We start from the raw sequence: 17,500 nt of genomic DNA on the forward strand, positions 1-17,500 counted from the left end.
AGTAACATTTTTTACCTGTTTTTGTTACATTCATTTATTCATTATTTTCCTGGGCTCTGTTTGTTTGAATTTTTTATCAATACTTTTTTCAATTGTAATAATTTTCAGGTTCACAATTTATTATACTGGTGGAGGAGTCACCCAGATCCTACACAAAGAATGTTGATATGGGCAAGTGAAGAGTCAGGTTATAGACATCTTTACCTGTTTTTGACGCAGTTGTCTCCCCCCACCAGTACCGAGGATCAGCCCTCACACGAAGACCAAGGTATTGCATTTGAATGTTTGTTTGTTTGTCATAGAGATTGAGGAACATTGTGTATGTTTGTATGTGCTGATGTTTTAGGTATGCCTATGGCTAGTCTTCATGAGTCTTTTTATAGCCATTTAATAGTTTATAGTTTATAAAGTTTCTCTATAATGACAGTAAAACAGATTTGTGTTTGTAATTCCTTAGTTATTGCAAAATTGCATTTCAAGGGGTGATTTTGTACATTGATAAACATGAGTTTCAGACAATAATGACATTATGTGGGATCTTGAGGTAGATTATCAAAGAATATTTAATATTATTATTTATTTTATTTTTTTATTTTTTGTACACAAATGAGTGTTGAAATCTAAATAATCTTTCAGGTTTAGTGTCGGCTCAACTTGTTCAAAAGATTGCTCTTACTCGAGGAGATTGGTCAGTCACCGGCAATAGCATCTGGGTTGATGAAGCACGTCGATTAGTCTACTTCACAGGGTTGCGAGATTCCCCCTTAGAGCAGCACTTGTATGTTACTTCTATATCCCATCCAGGAGGACTTGTGCAAAGACTAACAGAGCCAGGCTTCTCCCACCAAGTGGCACTAAACCAGGTAGAGGTTTTGTTTTAGTTAGGTGTTTTGATAGCAATACATTTATCATATATGGTAAAAAATCAAGGAGCAAATGATATGTATGTGGTGCACCACTTGTAATTAAGTTTTCTCTCCAATTAAAGTCAAATATATTTGACTTTGATCTTAACCCATTGCCGACGGGTGGCATGTACGTACATGCCATGGCATGGCGGGACCATCTGCCGGGGGCACGTACGCACATGCCATAGAGGATGCATGGACATGCCATGAGTTTTTTTTTTGTTACAATCACGGCAAAAGATTATTTTTCTGCCAGTAAAAGTGTGATTAAGTCGGTTTTAACACTTTCTCATTTTTACCATGCAACAAACAAAAAAATGCAACAAACCGACAATTTCAACTCCATGATGCCGCACACTGCTTATTTTATTCGGACTATAGACCGAATAATGATCAACTATGGAGTCTATATAACAACAAAAATACCCTTCAGTCTCGATTTATCAGGAAGTTTGGCAAGTAGAGACTGTAAAAAATAATGAAAACTGAAAATACAACATATTTTCGTAGTATTACGAAGAAACGGCATGGGATGCTGGTATTTTGCATGAGTGGTCGCGCATGCTCGGGCGACGATATAAGCCCCTGGCAGCGAGGCCCGGGCCTCTATGAATGCTACCCGTCGGTAATGGGTTAAAATATCAGTTGCTTGTAGAATGAAAGAATATATATAATTCGTATTGAGATAATCCTGATATTTATAAAGTTTTATTTATAATTTTACTAAAAGAACAGCCTTAATATCTAAGGGAATATCTTCCTTTCATTCATTGTATTTATCATTCTCTTTGTGTCCACAGGAATGTACAGTATTTACCAGTGTATACAGCAGTATAGAAGTCCCTTCCCAGAGCAAAGTTGTGACAATAACACCTCTTGATACACCTAACAGCAGTGGACACTTGGTATGGGTGTCAGTCCTGGGTGACCTTGTAAATGAGCCTAGTGAGTTCATGAATTTGTTTGTAATTTGACTAATGTCACTTGAGGATGGTTTTACTTAGATTAAACTGTAACCCTGGTGACATTTGTTGTTCTAATGTTTAATGTTTGACTGAATTAGATTTAAGATATACAATTGGTTGAAAAAAAAAAAAAAAATTGTATAGATGGAGTTAGAACAGTGTATTGAAACTTTAAGCATTCTTGATTTTTATATGAAACTTAGTGTATAAAAAAGTAGTGCTTTTTGAGAATCCTTTTTGTTTTATGTTCTTATATATCAAATTGATGTAGGAGTTAGATGGGCAATTTTTTTTCCCCTACCTTTTATATGACCAAAAGTAAGAGTGAATGTTAAGAGGTGAAATGGAGTTACAAACAGTATTACTTATTTGGGTATTATAGGTAGTTCTTTGCCCTTGATACAAAGGCTTATTCTATTTGTTTTTTCTCCTTGTTCTAGTTTCAGAGGGCCTTAGAGAGATCAAGCCTCTGGTTGTACCTGAGGTGTTTACTACCAGAATAAACAGTGGTGATGTTATCTACTCCATGGTATTCAAGCCCCACAACTTTACACCTGGAAGAAAGTATCCAACTGTTCTTAGTATATATGGAGGTCCACAAGTCCAACTGGTATCTAACACTTTTAAGGTAAAAGAATACATTTGTTGATGTTTTGATATAATTGAATATTATATTTTAGTGGTTCATCCAGAAATAAAAGGCCATGTTTGATGTAGAAGTGCATAAGTCATGGTATTAATAACCCTTTGTTGTTTTTATTTTTTAGTAAAAAAAAAAAAATCCAAATTGTTCATTCTTTAAGATTTGTTTTTGTGTTGATTATTACATAAACCCAGTAAGAATGTTTGTAGAAGAAAAAATTTAAATAGCCTAGTATAATTTTGCAAATTACATTATACTGTGATATTCTAATAAAGTGCAATAATGATTATGAATACCCTTAGTCACCAAGAGTTATAAGTAGTTTCATTTAGAATAAACAGTTGGTATAAAAACAGTTATCTCATGTAAACAAGCATGCTATAGGTAGAATCTCAACTATCATATATCAGTCTTTGTCACTCACAGACTCTGCTAGTTGCTATTTCAAAATCCTCAAAGCAAATTATATTGATTATTCCGTTTATAAGAGGGCATGTATATAGGGTCAACAGTTGAAGGTCATTAGTGGGATGCTAGTGTGTTTGGTAGTACATCATTACATGATTTAAAAAAAAGTTTAATGTTTTTGAATATGTGTTTTAATATTTATAGTTTCATGACTTTTTTTTTCAGGGCTTTAGACACATGAGAACACATATGTTAGCAGCTCATGGGTTCTGTGTTGTGAGCATAGATTCTCGTGGGTCAGATAACAGAGGCGTCGGATTCCAGGCTCATCTTGTGAATCGCATGGTTAGTGCTTATTTCTTGTTGATTTACCTAATTTAGGTAAATGAATGGTATAATAAGACCAATAATAACAATGCATTGATTCATAAGTGATGATATATTGTTATCAGACAGAGTCAGGAAAAAGAATGCCTTAACTTTTTTTTTTTACGAAGAACTATTAATAAATACTATTTCTTCCATACAGGGAACAGTGGAAATAGAAGATCAAGTGGAGGTCCTACAGCTTCTTGCTGGACAATGCGATTATATGGATCTCACAAGACTTGCCGTTACTGGCTGGTCATATGGTGGCTACCTCTCCCTCATGGCTCTAGCTCAGCGTCCTGATATCTTTAAGTAAGATAATTTACTAAGGATTTTCATCTTTTGAATTGTATCTGATTTCGTGAGATAAGAAGTACCTATTGAATATGCTTCCTGGCCTTTTTAATGGTGAATAGATTTTTAACTACTGAGGCTCTTCTTTGTATTTCAGTCATATATCAGACTAGTTTCACTGCAGGTTATTATTAAGAACTTGCTTCAAATTATAAAGTCACCCATCCAGATACAGTGAATATAATGAGATTTGTGTCATTTTTTTAGGGTAGCAATAGCTGGAGCTCCAGTTGTATCCTGGGGCCTCTATGACACTGGCTACACAGAGCGCTACATGGATTTGCCCACAGTTAACCCTGAGGGTTACCGCAATGGCTCCGTCCTCTCTTATGTCAACAACCTCCCAGATGAGTGAGTAGGAAGGGGGCTTTCATGAAAACTTATAATGTATGTTATACGGACAAAAAATTGACAGGATTATGTTGAAGTTGATATTTCTCTTAATGACGAAAATAATTTGGCCAATGATGCCCATGCTCATGGATGGACCATTTACCTCTATCTCCAGAGAGAATCGGTTGCTCATCGTCCAGGGGATGATTGATGAGAATGTTCACTTTTCCCACACAAATCAACTTATCCAAGCTCTCATCAAGGCGGGCAAACCTTACCAGCTTCAGGTATGTGTGATATATTGTACTAGATCTATGACATTGGTATATGCATTCAAATGGGACTAAGGAATGTTTGGCAAGTGTTGAGGTCCTGGGTTGACAGAAGTCGTGTTTTGTCAGCAGATGTTTGATTTCATGAAATTTTATTATCCCAATGCCTCCTGGCTGGCTAAAATGCAGAAAGGATTAAACTTCAGGGTACACATAAACATGGCAGCATATGCCACATGCAAGCAATTGGCACACTTTTTTATGCCTATTGTCCTAGTTTGTAGCTCTGACTCATACATATATGATAGTGTTAGGCATACATGCTATTTAGTGGCTAAAATTCCCACAAAAGCATCCAGCCATCATTGTGCAAAGTCCACATAGAAGGGCTATAAACCACGATTCGACCGTGAAATCAACATGATTAACTTGTCTCCATGGTTATATCACACACAAGCAGCTAATTAGGACAGTTTTCAGTCTCTGTCGGTGATATGCTGGTTTATGTGAAGCATCTACTTTTAGAGGAATCTTTTTTCTTTTTTGTATTGAATTGTCTAGGTAGGGAGAGTGTGTGTGTTTGTGAGTAAGTGTCAGTGAGACTGAGTATTCTTTTTCCTTTTCTGGTCTGTATTGTATTGTCTGGGTAGAGAGAGTGAGTGAATGAGTGTGTGTGTGTGTGGTGCGTGCGTGCGTGCGTGCGTGCGTGCGTGCGTGCGTGCGTGCGTGCGTGCGTGTGATTTGTGCATGTGAGGGTGAGGGTGAGGGTGAGGGTGAGGGTGAGGGAGAGGGAGAGAGAGAGGGAGAGAGAGAGGGAGAGAGAGAGGGAGAGAGAGAGGGAGAGAGGGAGAGAGAGAGAGAGAGAGAGAGAGAGAAGGAGAGGGAGAGGGAAGGAGAGGGAGAGGGAGAGCGAAAGAGAGGCAAAGTGAAGGAGAGGGAGGCAGGGTGAGGGAGAGGGAGGCAGAGTGAAGTAAGAGGAGGCAGAGTGAGGGAGAGGGAGAGAGAGAGGGAGGAGAGAGAGAGAGAGAGAGAGAGAGAGAGAGAGAGAGGGGGGAGAGAGAGAGAGAGGGGGAGAGAGAGGAGAGAGAGAGAGAGAGAGAGAGAGGGAGGGAGGGGGGTGAGAGAGAGAGAGGGAGGGAGGGGTGAGAGAGAGAGAGGGAGTAGGGGTGAAAGAGAGAGAGGAGGGAGTAGGGGTGAAAGAGAGAGAGAGGGAGTAGGGGTGAAAGAGAGAGAGAGGGAGTAGGGGTGAAAGAGAGAGAGAGGGAGTAGGGGTGAAAGAGAGAGAGAGGGAGTAGGGGTGAAAGAGAGAGAGAGGGAGGAGGGGGAAAGAGAGAGAGAGGGAGTAGGGGTGAGAGAGAGAGAGAGGGAGTAGGGGTGAGAGAGAGAGAGAGGGAGTAGGGGTGAGAGAGAGAGGAGGAGAGGAGAGAGAGAGAGAGAGAGAGAGAGAGAGAGAGAGAGAGAGAGAGAGAGAGAGAGAGAGAGAGAGAGGATGAAGGAGAGAGAAGGGGGGGGAGGGGGGTCAGATTTAGTGTAAGATGTACATTATCCTTCCTCTGGCAGGAGAGTGAACGGTAGGACGGTGTGGCAGGGGAATGGTATGTTTATATTGTGGTAGCAGATTGGTAAAGAAGGAACTGTCTGTGAGTGAGTGGGTCTTACATGGGTGCAAATAACTATGATTATGTTGTTCATCTTGTCACAACATGATATTTGGTGCTGCTTTGGTAGTCAGGTACAGTTTTCTTAGTTTTGTCATATTTTTGGGTTAGATATAGATTGTATTTTGATATTCTCTCTTTTTTTTCAGATTTACCCCCATGAGCGCCACTGCTTGCGTCAGCTTGACTCAAATGAACATTATGAAACCAAGCTGCTCTCTTTCCTCTTAAATAACCTATGATGGAAATGGAAATTAGATTTTGAAATCTTTGTTTTGTATCATGAAATCTGTTCTGCAAATCTGGTTTGTTAGTCATTTTGTTCTTTGTCGGAAGTGTTTTTAGTGCTTTGTGCTTTTTAGAGGCACAGCTGACGCAAGCATCGTAGAGATGTTGACAGAAGTGTATGACTGAGTGTCAGGATCTTGGTAATAGAAATATTGAAACTCAGCACCAGCACCAGTTAAGATTTATGAAGACAGTGATTTACACATTTATTGTTTAGGCTTGTATAAAAATAGCAGAAAAAAAATTTATCAAGACCTGTGTTGTCATACACTGGAAGTGGTGGGTGAAGCAAACCAAATGTAGGTTTTATAAGCAATATGAAGGACTTGTTTATCATAGACAGAGGGTTGTTAGCAGGATACCTAACAACCTGTTCTTGGTACTGAATGAGTTTTCCAGAAGATGTACGGATATGTGATACCTAGACAGATATTTGTAACTGTATCTATTTTTCTTTTAGTTTGTTATGAAGTAATAAAGAACAGTAGAGAAGTTAACATTACTGTAGTGCTTTTTAAAAGGAGATTTTATGGGTTTTTCTTTTTCTTTCATATCTGCAAGGAAAGGGTGTAATATTTCAGAAGAGAAAGTGGCACTCTTTTTAAGTCAGAAGTCAATTTTTTTTGTTTTTTTGTTTTTCTTTATGTTTATGCTGATTTTACAATTGCCGTGGTAGCTAGTCTTACCATTTTATTCAGTCTAAACATATTTTAATACTCATCTTTTATTTTTATTATTGTTATTTTATAAATTTTCATTCTGCATTTCTTCTTTCTGTTTTACTTCATTTTAAATTTATATTTTAGGCTGTAAATCTGAGAAAAAGATCCATTACGGTTTGTGTTTACCACAGCTGAAGGCATTATTTTCTTCACAGTGCAGTTCCAGATATTTAATAAAGATGATAATTAGTCATCATGTTAGGTAGGGTCAACAAGTCTCCTAAGTGGATTGCCTCTTGTGTACTGGGTGTGAAATGCAGCTTGGTGAGAGGAGGTGTACTGTAATCGCAGAGTCCATCATTGCCTTTTTGCAATGTCAGTACAACCATCTTGATTACAGTAGAAAATGTATGGTGTAATTGTTTATGTAAAATGAATGTATGGTCATGTTAGCTGTGTTGTGGTTTTGAGTAACAGTGTTTGTCAATAGGATATTTGTCTTCTGACTTCAAGGACCTTCCACAAAGTAAATCAGAATTCATATTTGATTATGATAAATCACTTCTTACATTTTTAAATTTTGTATGAGTAATCCTGTGTGTGTGAGTGTGCGTTTGTGTGTGTGTAATTGTGTTTATATTTGAATATGTACGTATAGTCTGCGTCTGTGTATTTCTGGCATCACTGCAATTATGTTGTATGACTGATAGGCTGACTTTGAAATACTCAGTAAAACTTAGTATGACTTTATGAATTTTGCTGTAAAGAAAGCTCATTTTTGAGAACTGGTGCTAGAGAAAAAAATTATTATTTGCTTTCATTGTAAAAGTAGTCATTACAACTGGGCATCTGTTAGTAAATTATGGTTGGAAACATCACGCCAGTGATCAAGGTCACCTCATGATCTTGTGTATGTTTATCATGAGGCCTTACAGGGTTTGAATGACTTGGCAAACACCTAGAAAGGCAGTCACTTCTCATTCTAGTAATCAGAATTAAATATACTGATGTTTTCAAGAACATTAAATTGAGTCAGATTTTTCATTTTGCAAGAGGGAGAAGGTGCATAAACAACAACTTTTGTAAATAGTTACTGATTTTACTTGAAAGAGAAGCTGGGAGACTAGGATAAAATAAATTGTATTAGACTAAGTACCATCTAGTCACATAAGCATCAATTAATTGTAAGAAATGGATGGGTTTAACTTTGTTTTATTTTGTGAGTTTGCTTTAATTATTGCCATTACTAATATATTTACTGTATTTCTACAATTATTTATATATATTACTTTTCTCTTATTAAAAAAAAAACTTTTAATAAAGAAAAATAAATGATTGGTCATATATTGTAAACAAGGTTATAATGTCAGTGGATATTTCTTTTTTGACAGAAATTATTCAAAGATATATGATTTGGAAAGACTGACCATGAGCATTGTAATTATTGAATCTATGACCTGCAATAGGCCATTCTGAGGTATGGGTTGTACCCATTATGATAGCACATTATTGACCAGGGTCAGTTTGACATGGATACCACTTCATTGTGTAGGTCTTGGGAATATTTGCTGCTGTACAGTTAGTGAAATGTGAACACTGTAGAAACTGCTTTCCATTAACTAGTTAGTAATGAGATTTTAGCATTGTTGTGCATCATTGTAAAATGTGTTTTGTATAGTATTTTATTGCAAATCTGAGACAGATTTCACTGTCTTTTTTTCTAATTCTTGTTTTTTAATTATAAACAAATACTTCACATAGCGCACATGTGAAACTTACCTTTTGTTTGGATTTCAATATTTCCATCATATTTCAGTCCTTACAGCTGCTGATCCCAGTGTTGTAGACAATGCTAAGTTGATACAAAATTGGGAAAATGGAACTTGCTTTGTCATTATGGTGAGAATGATCTAAAGTCATGTCCTTTGAGCATAAAATATTTGATAAATAATTTTATATCTTCCGTTTAAAGATCTGTCATTAGTAATCATTTTGCATTGTGTGGGGGTGTGATTGTGTATGTGTGTTTACATAGACATGTGCATAACATACACTTCGTATATATATTTTGTGTGTGTGTGTGTGTGTGTGTGTGTGTGTGTGTGTGTGTGTGTGTGTGTGTGTGTGTGTCTGTCTGTGTGTCTGTCTGTTTGTCTGTGTGTGTGTCTCTGTCTGTGTGTCTCTGTCTCTGTCTCTGTGTCTGTCTGTGTCTGTCTCTGTGTGTGTCTGTGTCTGTCTCTGTGTCTGTCTGTGTCTGTGTCTGTGTGTGTGCCAATGTCTGTGTTCCTGTTTATGTCTAAGAATGCTTTGTTGAAGATATGAGATGCATATTATAAGGGAGTGAGGTGGGTGGATGCATTTCTACCTCCACACTTACAAAGGATTTTGTTGTACACATTTTTATATCAAATTATCCAACTGTAGCTCCTCCTCCAGAACTGGCATATGCTTCCTTCTGTTGATTTGAAATGTTTTAATTGCATTTTTGGTTTAATATCAATAATAATATAGTCATGTACAAATGAGTGAGAAAGCAGTTGTACATAAAGTCTGTATGTATATATGGGTGTGTATTGGCATTGCAAACATGGATGTATTAAAACTTTTTTGATGTTTGTGTGGATGAGGAATGGTGTGTGTGCAGGTCATTGCATATTGTTACTCTAGATTTTGTTATTTCATATGTGTTTTTATGCCTGTGCATATCATATGTTGTTGAATTGTAAAACAATGCTTGATTATAAAACTTGATTACTTTTCACTTCAGGGATACTGATGCAAATATTAGGCAAGTTCATGATAGATCATCCCAGCCTGGACACATTTAGATCCTGTGACGAATTTGTGAATTAAAGCTGTGTTGTCGGAGGTTATGGTTTCATACAACCTGTTTTGAATTAATTATCACTAATTTCTATCTACAAAATTACCAGTGATAAAGATGACAAGCTCTGTCTATAATGTGATTCTTTATGACTAAGATGTATTTTGACGATAGAATTTAGACACTTTAGGAACTGTTTGTCATTGTATTTCACTTCTACCTCTGTGGCCAGTGATGGTTGCTGGCATAGGAAAACATTTGAGCTGAGAATGTCAATGTTTGTCAAGTATTTATGGAGAAGTTTCTAGAAGTGGCCACTGTGTTAGGTCAGCTTCAGGAGACTTCTGGAGAAATCAGAAAATAGTATGTTTTCTTCACATTACCAGAAAGTATTGGATACACAAATTGATAAGAAATAAAGTATTGAATACAAACTATAGGTCAATCTAGAAACTTTTTAGATAAATTAAATGGTATATTTTTTACTTTGTTTAGAAATACTCTGTGATCTTTATTATATGAAAAAGCCCAACAGTGAAGTACATCTCTGCCTTGCTGACGATGCTGTAACTAACATTGCCGTTATTCCTCTCTTTGTAACGAGATTCATGACATCATTGCATGTGTTGACAGTGTTCATTCATTTCAAATAAACCAGCACACACACAAGTGAACAAACACTCTCACTCATACACACATACTCAATTACACTTGCAAGCACTCACATGCATGATACACACACTCAGATTCACATCCTCCTTTCTTTTTCTTTTCCATCTTTTTCTCTTTCTCTCTCACTGTCTCTCATCTATATATCACTTATCAATCCAGAGCTCTCTCTATCTCTATTTCTATTTTCCTCTCTTGGCTCTTCTCTTTTAAAACGATCTCTCAGAAACTTTGAACAGAGTCAACACACACATATCATTTGCTATATGGCTGTTTTAGTGACAGTTTCACTTTTTTTCCGAAATGTTGTCCATTATATGTGTGTGCTCAGTGCTCACATTACTGCCAGGTGATTTGACATATTCGTTGCTTTGGTAGTCCATAATTGGCAACGGTTCTTACAAGACAAAGTTTGTTAATTTTCCTTTTGGTCAAACTCTTGTATTGTGATTGGAAGACAAAAACAACTTGGATCTCATCACCTTGTTGCGACTCACAGATATAGGCCTAATAAAAATAGAAGTTATGATGGTGTTTTATTTTATGTCTGTGTTTATAGAGGTATTTCTATGTTGTATGGATAAAAAAAAAATCTTATTTCAAAATATTGATATTGGTAAAAGGAAAGTATTTGTTTCTGCGGGGGAAAATATCCGTTTGCGATGTTATTTCCATATTTGATGGTGCCTATTTTGAGGAAATTTAAAAGCATAAGCATGGCAGTATGAAATCCTTGGAAGGAAAATTAAAAACTCGATAACTTCACCTCTATTTTCAACCCTAAAGTGTATGGAAACTACACAAGTTAAATACCATGCACTATATAGCGAAAACAACACTAAATCATCTCCAAAGCCAGGTTTACCAAAGAAGTGTACAAACAGGGACGCCAAAAATCCGACCATCCATTTTTCAGATCTTGTAACTTCCATGAGCTGAAAACGTATGATGATCTAATACATTTGTGACTGGACAAAAAAAAAAAAAAAAATCCAAACATGTAAACAATAAACAACTAATAAATAGATGAAACCAGACAATGATGGCTGCCACGACTTGACTGGGAAGCGATGCGATGGGACTCAGAAGCGGCGATGAGGCGATACCACCTCAGCCACCATGTCGGACCAGTACTTGTCGTACCTCTCCAAAACCGTCCCGCTGTGGAGTAATTTGCAGAAAAAAGGACTTAATGCGGAGTTATGGCAGTGCAGGAAGCTATATGTGATTTGGGTTTACAATTAGATTTACACCGCAAGATAGGTGAGACACTAACGGGAGGGGAGAGTAAAGAAAAGACTGGAAAGTGAAATTATCATCAATGGAAGTGAGAAGTAAATTTTGACGAACATGAACATCCGGGGAAAGTAAAGAATCAAAAGGGGTAAATTAAACGGAAGAGAAAAATGTAAGGTAGAGATGGAAAGCAAAACCAGGCGGCTGGTTAAAAAAAATATCAAAACGACTCTCAATAGTGAAAGCAAACGGGAGGAAAAGCGAAGAAAGCAGTCAATAACCGGAGCAAAATCCGTGAAAGTAATGAATAACAGGCCGGGAAAGCGCGCCGAGACAAGGAATGACTCACGTGAACGTCACCGATCCCGAGCCGGAGCGAGGCGCACGCCAGGTGAGGCGAATGTGCTTCTTGCGCGCCTTGTCGGCGTGAGTGATGGCGGAGCACTCGGGGTGGGTCTTGACGGGGCCGTCGTCCAGAAACTCGCCGAGCCAGTCTCCGGTGTGGCTGTCCTGCGCTTGCACGAAGAAGCCTTTGAAGGGAGGCCCGCTGATGGTCACTGTGTGGGGGAAAAGGGTCTTTAGAGAGCGAAAGGATACCGCTTATGACTATATATATATATATATATATATATATATATATATTAATATATATATATATATATATATATATATATATATATATATATATATATATATATATATATATATATATATATATATATATATATATATATAGAGAGAGAGAGAGAGAGAGAGAGAGAGAGAGGGAAGGGAGAGGGAGAAAGACAGAGACAGAGACAGACACTGTCAGACAGATCATGAGAGAGGGGTGGGGGGGGGATTAGAAAAAAAACAAAACGATAGAGAGTTAAAGAGACAGAAAGAGAGAAAGTGAGCGTATGTGAATCAGAGAGAGGAGTGAGAGGAAAAATAAAATAGGGAGAGAAAAACAGAAAGGGAAATAAATGAAGAAAGAGAAGGGCATAAGTTTAGATGGCAACAGTCCTTGGAGAGAAGTAATCTATATTTTTTATGTGGATGAAACCAAAAGCGTCTTCTTCCTTGGAGAAAAAAAAATGCGAACATGAATCGCAATATATACATTTTTTTTTCAGTGTTGTATATTGTTGACGCTCCCTATTTGTAACAACAAAAAAGTTGCCCAATTAACGAGCATCTTGCAGAGAGAAATAAAATGGATTAATTAAAAAAAGACAGTAGTCAATGACTTCACAAAACTCAAACAATAAGGCAGGCGATTGAATACGTACATTGTTCACTCATTGTTCTTGGACGACACTAAAATACAGACTGCCTTGAATAAGCTGTCTCGCATTCTTGCAAGGGAAAAACAGCTGTTTTGAAACGATTACAAAACTGAATCTATTACGAGACGAAATTCTCGACAATTCAGTTTCCCAATTTTCCTTGAACTTTTGCCATCACCTTTACTTGACTGAATGGATGGCACACGCGAGCGCGTTTACATGTGCGTATCTGGTGTTATATGTGTGTGTGTGTGTGTGTGTGTGTGTGTGTATGTGTGTGAGTGTGTGTTTGTGTATGTGTGTTTGTGTGTGTGTGTGTGTGTGTGTGTGTGTGTGTGTGTGTGTGTGTGTGTGTGTGTGTGTGTGTGTGTGTGTGTGTGTGTGTGTGTGTGTGTGAGTGTGTGTGTCTCGACGACTGCTCACTATCACCTTCACAACAAAACCACTGTTAAATTGACCGAAAATTGCAAAGCCGTTAAATTGTTACAAACAATATCAAGCATTGTAATTCCGCTACACCACAAACACGTAATCCAACAGAATGGCTTGCATAATCTTTGCGATTGGCGCACCAGGTGACCGGCCATGTTGGGCAATTGTCCCACATCTTTCCCAAACCCTATTTTCTCTCCCTCCCGTTTTCACACTTTATTTTGTTTTCTTCTGTGTGTCTATCTGTCCATCTATCTGTCTTGTCTGTTTGTCTCTTTCCCTCTTTAACTCACTCGTTCGCGTTCACTCCTCCCCCCACTCTTCTCTGTGTGTTTGCTTGTTTCTCTCTCTCTCTCTCTCTCTCTCTCTCTCTCTCTCTCTCTCTCTCTCTCTCTCTCTCTCTCTCTCTCTCTCTCTCTCTCTCTCTCTCTCTCTCTCTCTCTCAGTCACTGACTCTCGAGTTTCATTTCTCTCCCCCTTCTTCTCATTCTTTGTAAAATGGGATTATTAGAATTTATTCCCATCGATGCCTTATGCCTACCTGGTAACTGTGGGTGATTTGCAATCCTCTCCACCCCACGCTTGCTACTGCGTGTTGATACGCAACTTAAATTGACAGACACAGGTCATGTGATCGTCACATGATCTTGCCCCCTCAAACCTGAACAGCCCTTTGGCCCAAATTGGAATCACGCTTGGCAAAATTAATCCAGCCACTAATCAACACTTCTTCCCTTGGAATGGGTCCTCTCTGTACGGTGCTTCACTTTCCAAGGGAACGATTGGTTCCTCGTGAAATTTAATTCTTTACTTGGTGTGACACTGCGTTACTACAATTACTCTTTTCTCAGATCCTACCAAATCACTACAACCCTCCGGCATATCATGGGAGGCCATTACAGACTGGTGGCAGTGGTGGGATAGTTACATGGATGTAAATGTAAAAAAAAAAAGACCAGCATGTGTGGGACGACTGCATGGACATAAGAATATTGGGTGTAAACATCGAGTAGCACTATTAGAATGAGGGTGTCATCATGGATCAGAGGTCCAGTGAATATAGGGACCTGTCATGTAGTGATGGCCAGCGCCTCGCAATAAAGAGTTAACCGACTCTCACTCTACTTCGCTGCTCAAGGTCATCGTCGATTCGCCGTGAATCTTCATTTTTTACTTGGGATGATGCTGTCCGTTTCTTTAATAAATACATAAGGCTGATTGCTTGTTTTCCAGCTCTTAGGTAAGCGCTGTAACCCTGCAGCTTACATAATGAAGCTATACTCATTTTTCACACACTTCTGACTTTCTCTTCTGAGAGAGAGAGAGAGAGAGAGAGAGAGAGAGAGAGAGAGAGAGAGAGAGAGAGAGAGAGAGAGAGAGAGAGAGAGAGAGAGAGAGAGAGGAGGGGGAGGGAGGGGGGGAGTCTGCAGTGAATGACCAAACCCTAATATCAGAATCCCAGATGCCACTGATCGCTCTCTCTCTCTCTCTCTCTCTCTCATTAATTCCTTATTTTTTTGGACTCAATCTTCATTTTTCACGGTCCTGCTAAAGACCTTTTAAGCCATTGTCACTACTATACTACTAGTTCATTCTAATAAATGTTTATTTCTATCTGCAGCATGATTTCTCATCACAATTTTTTGTTTGTTCCTCAGTCGCAATAGTATATTTTTTTTACAATATATGCCAACAATTTACATATTAAGTATAGTGATCTTATACTATAGGACGTTTTCAATTTAATATCTGCATTCCCAAAGCTCTTTCCTCAATGCTCCAGAAATGAGAAACTTTTTCAGGAAGTTGCATGTAACGAAGTTCATAACCGACGGAATCATTTCACTGGGTCAGGCCGTCTAGATTACGTCCCCCCCCCCTTCATGATAGCGCAACTGACCTTTATGGCACATAAACTACCGAAGTGCCGTTTTTTTGTTTTCATCTATCAAGTTCAGCAGACTTACCATTTCGAGTTTATTTGCTCTTCTAACTTTCCTCCAACTTTTCTATCTGGCTGTGTAGATAAATGCATACATACATGCACACACACACACGCACACGCGCGCGCGAGCACACACACACACGCACACGCGCGCGCGAGCACACACACACACGCACACGCGCGCGCGAGCACACACACACACACATTTCTGGACCACAGCTCATGACTCTCCTCGCCTCTTTGTACCTGACCTCGGCCGAGCTTTTGACCTGTTCTTGCTTGCCCTTTGTCACACCTCGAGATGCTTTTGTATCCTTCTAGTGCCTCATATCAGAATTTATGTAAGTAATCAGCTATTGTATTTGAAATCAACAAATATTTCCATATACTCATTGAAACACTTGTTTACACACTCTCTCTCTCTCTCTCTCTCTCTCTCTCTCTCTCTCTCTCTCTCTCTCTCCTCTCATCTCTTTCTCCTTCTCCTCTTCTCTGCTCTCTTCTTCTCATACTCTCTTCATCTCTCTCCTCTCTGCTCATCTCTCTCTCTCTCTCTCTCTCCTCTTCTCTCTCTCTCTCTCTCTCTCTCTCCCTCTCCTCTCTCCCTCCTCTCTCTCTCTCCCTCCCTCTCTCTCTCTCTCTCTCTCCCTCTCTCCTCTCTCTCCTCTCTCTCTCCTCTCTCTCTTTCTCCCTCTCTCCTCTCTCTCTTTCTCCCTTTCTCTCTCTCCTCCTCTCTCTCTCTCTCTCTCTCTCTCTCTCTCTCTCTCTCTCTCTCTCTCTCTCTCTCTCTCTCTCTCTCTCCCTCTCTCCCTCTCTCCCTCTCTCTCCCTCCTCTCTCTCATGACAGTAGTTTTAGATTCGATCCTGTGACTGCAATATTGCCATTCTGTCTATAGACGGTTTTGATGGTGGATTTTCATTTCGTTTCATAAGAGACTCATCGTTTTGCATTATGATTATTAAAAACACTTCACTGTCACTAACACATTTCTCCAATGTTGTTCCCTTACACAGTGGTAACATCGATGATATTAATAACTATTGTCCACTCTCGCTGATGTAAATATTTCGTAAATATAAGGGAAAATTGATATCAAACAGCTTTATTTTTTTGTCAATGGCTGATAGTCACAATGGATTTCGACAAAAACCTTCAGCAGAAATTGCGCTTCTCCAAATAACTGATAACAGATATACAATATAACTGACACTACGAAAATATTACCTCTTTTTTTCCTAGATTCATTCAGTGGTTTTGGCAGTATGTATGTGTGTGTGTGTGTTTGTGTGTGTGTTTGTGTGTGTGTGTTTGTGTGTGTGTGTGTGTGTGTGTGTGTGTGTTTGTGTGTGTGTGTGTGTGTGTGTGTGTGTGTGTGTGTGTGTGTGTGTGTGTGTGTGTGTGTGTGTGTGTGTGTGTGTGTGTGTGTGTGTGTGTGTTCAACGTGCCGAAAAGTAATTGGCACACTCATCTCTCTCAACAGAATAAGAGGATGCTATAAAACCAACACTGCAATCATTGTTGTGCAATCGCGATTACTCAGCTTTATAAATTATTGTTTAAGGGTATGGAGACCCCAATAAAACGCTAATAAATAATCAATGGCTGACAATGAATGTTTATATGGCCTGAGCGTTTTTTTTTTTTTTCTAAAGTAACATGACTGGCTATTTAATAAACCGAAATCAGAGGATTACGAAACAAGGCTTCGTTGATTCGCTAACTATACTTTAACGAAACAAACTAATACTGTTTTATTGTTATTATTATTATCTTTATTATTATTATCATTTTCATAATTGTTTTCATTATTTTCATTACTATTGTTATTGTTATTATAATGATTATTATTGTTGTTGTTCATTATTATCATTATCATTAGTAGTATTGGTATCTGTATAATTTTCATCGTCTTCATCATCATCATATTATTATTATTATTATTATTATTATTATTATTATTATTATTATTATTATTATTATATTATTATTATTGTTGTTGTTGTTGTTGTTAACATTATCATCATCATCATCAACGTTATCATTATCATTATCATCATCATCATTCTTATTCATCTCATCATCTCATCATCATCATTCATCATCTATCTTCATCTTTTCTCATCATCTCATCATCATCATCATCATCTCCTCATCTCATCTTCTTCTCTCTATCTCTTCTCTCTCTCTCTCTCTCTTCTCTATCTTCTCTCTCTCTCTTCATCTCTCTCTCTCTCTTCTCTCATCTCATCTCTCTCTCTTCTCTCT

At 38.1% G+C, this 17,500-nt stretch overlaps 2 protein-coding genes across 3 annotated transcripts in view; one reads left to right on the top strand and one right to left on the bottom strand.

The window, feature by feature from the left end:
* Positions 1-8,757, top strand: part of LOC119575249 (dipeptidyl peptidase 8-like) — a 16,675-nt gene extending 7,918 nt beyond the window's left edge. For both annotated transcript variants that reach the window (XM_037922756.1, XM_037922755.1), the window contains exons 9-17: positions 109-268; positions 637-863; positions 1,709-1,853; positions 2,314-2,501; positions 3,150-3,269; positions 3,454-3,605; positions 3,855-3,998; positions 4,156-4,267; positions 6,060-8,757. In XM_037922756.1, coding sequence (XP_037778684.1) covers positions 109-268; positions 637-863; positions 1,709-1,853; positions 2,314-2,501; positions 3,150-3,269; positions 3,454-3,605; positions 3,855-3,998; positions 4,156-4,267; positions 6,060-6,152 — 1,341 coding nt within the window. In that variant the 3' untranslated portion in view covers positions 6,153-8,757. The remainder of the gene's footprint in view (positions 1-108; positions 269-636; positions 864-1,708; positions 1,854-2,313; positions 2,502-3,149; positions 3,270-3,453; positions 3,606-3,854; positions 3,999-4,155; positions 4,268-6,059) is intronic.
* A 2,353-nt stretch (positions 8,758-11,110) lies between these two features.
* Positions 11,111-17,500, bottom strand: part of LOC119575250 (ferric-chelate reductase 1-like) — a 9,534-nt gene continuing 3,144 nt past the window's right edge. Inside the window, exons 2-3 of the mRNA XM_037922757.1 lie at positions 11,939-12,146; positions 11,111-11,514 (exon numbers count right to left, since the gene is read on the bottom strand). Coding sequence (XP_037778685.1) covers positions 11,436-11,514; positions 11,939-12,146 — 287 coding nt within the window. The 3' untranslated portion in view covers positions 11,111-11,435. The remainder of the gene's footprint in view (positions 11,515-11,938; positions 12,147-17,500) is intronic.

The sequence above is a fragment of the Penaeus monodon genome, chromosome 7 (assembly GCF_015228065.2).
Source record: "Penaeus monodon isolate SGIC_2016 chromosome 7, NSTDA_Pmon_1, whole genome shotgun sequence".
Taxonomy (NCBI): domain Eukaryota; kingdom Metazoa; phylum Arthropoda; class Malacostraca; order Decapoda; family Penaeidae; genus Penaeus; species Penaeus monodon.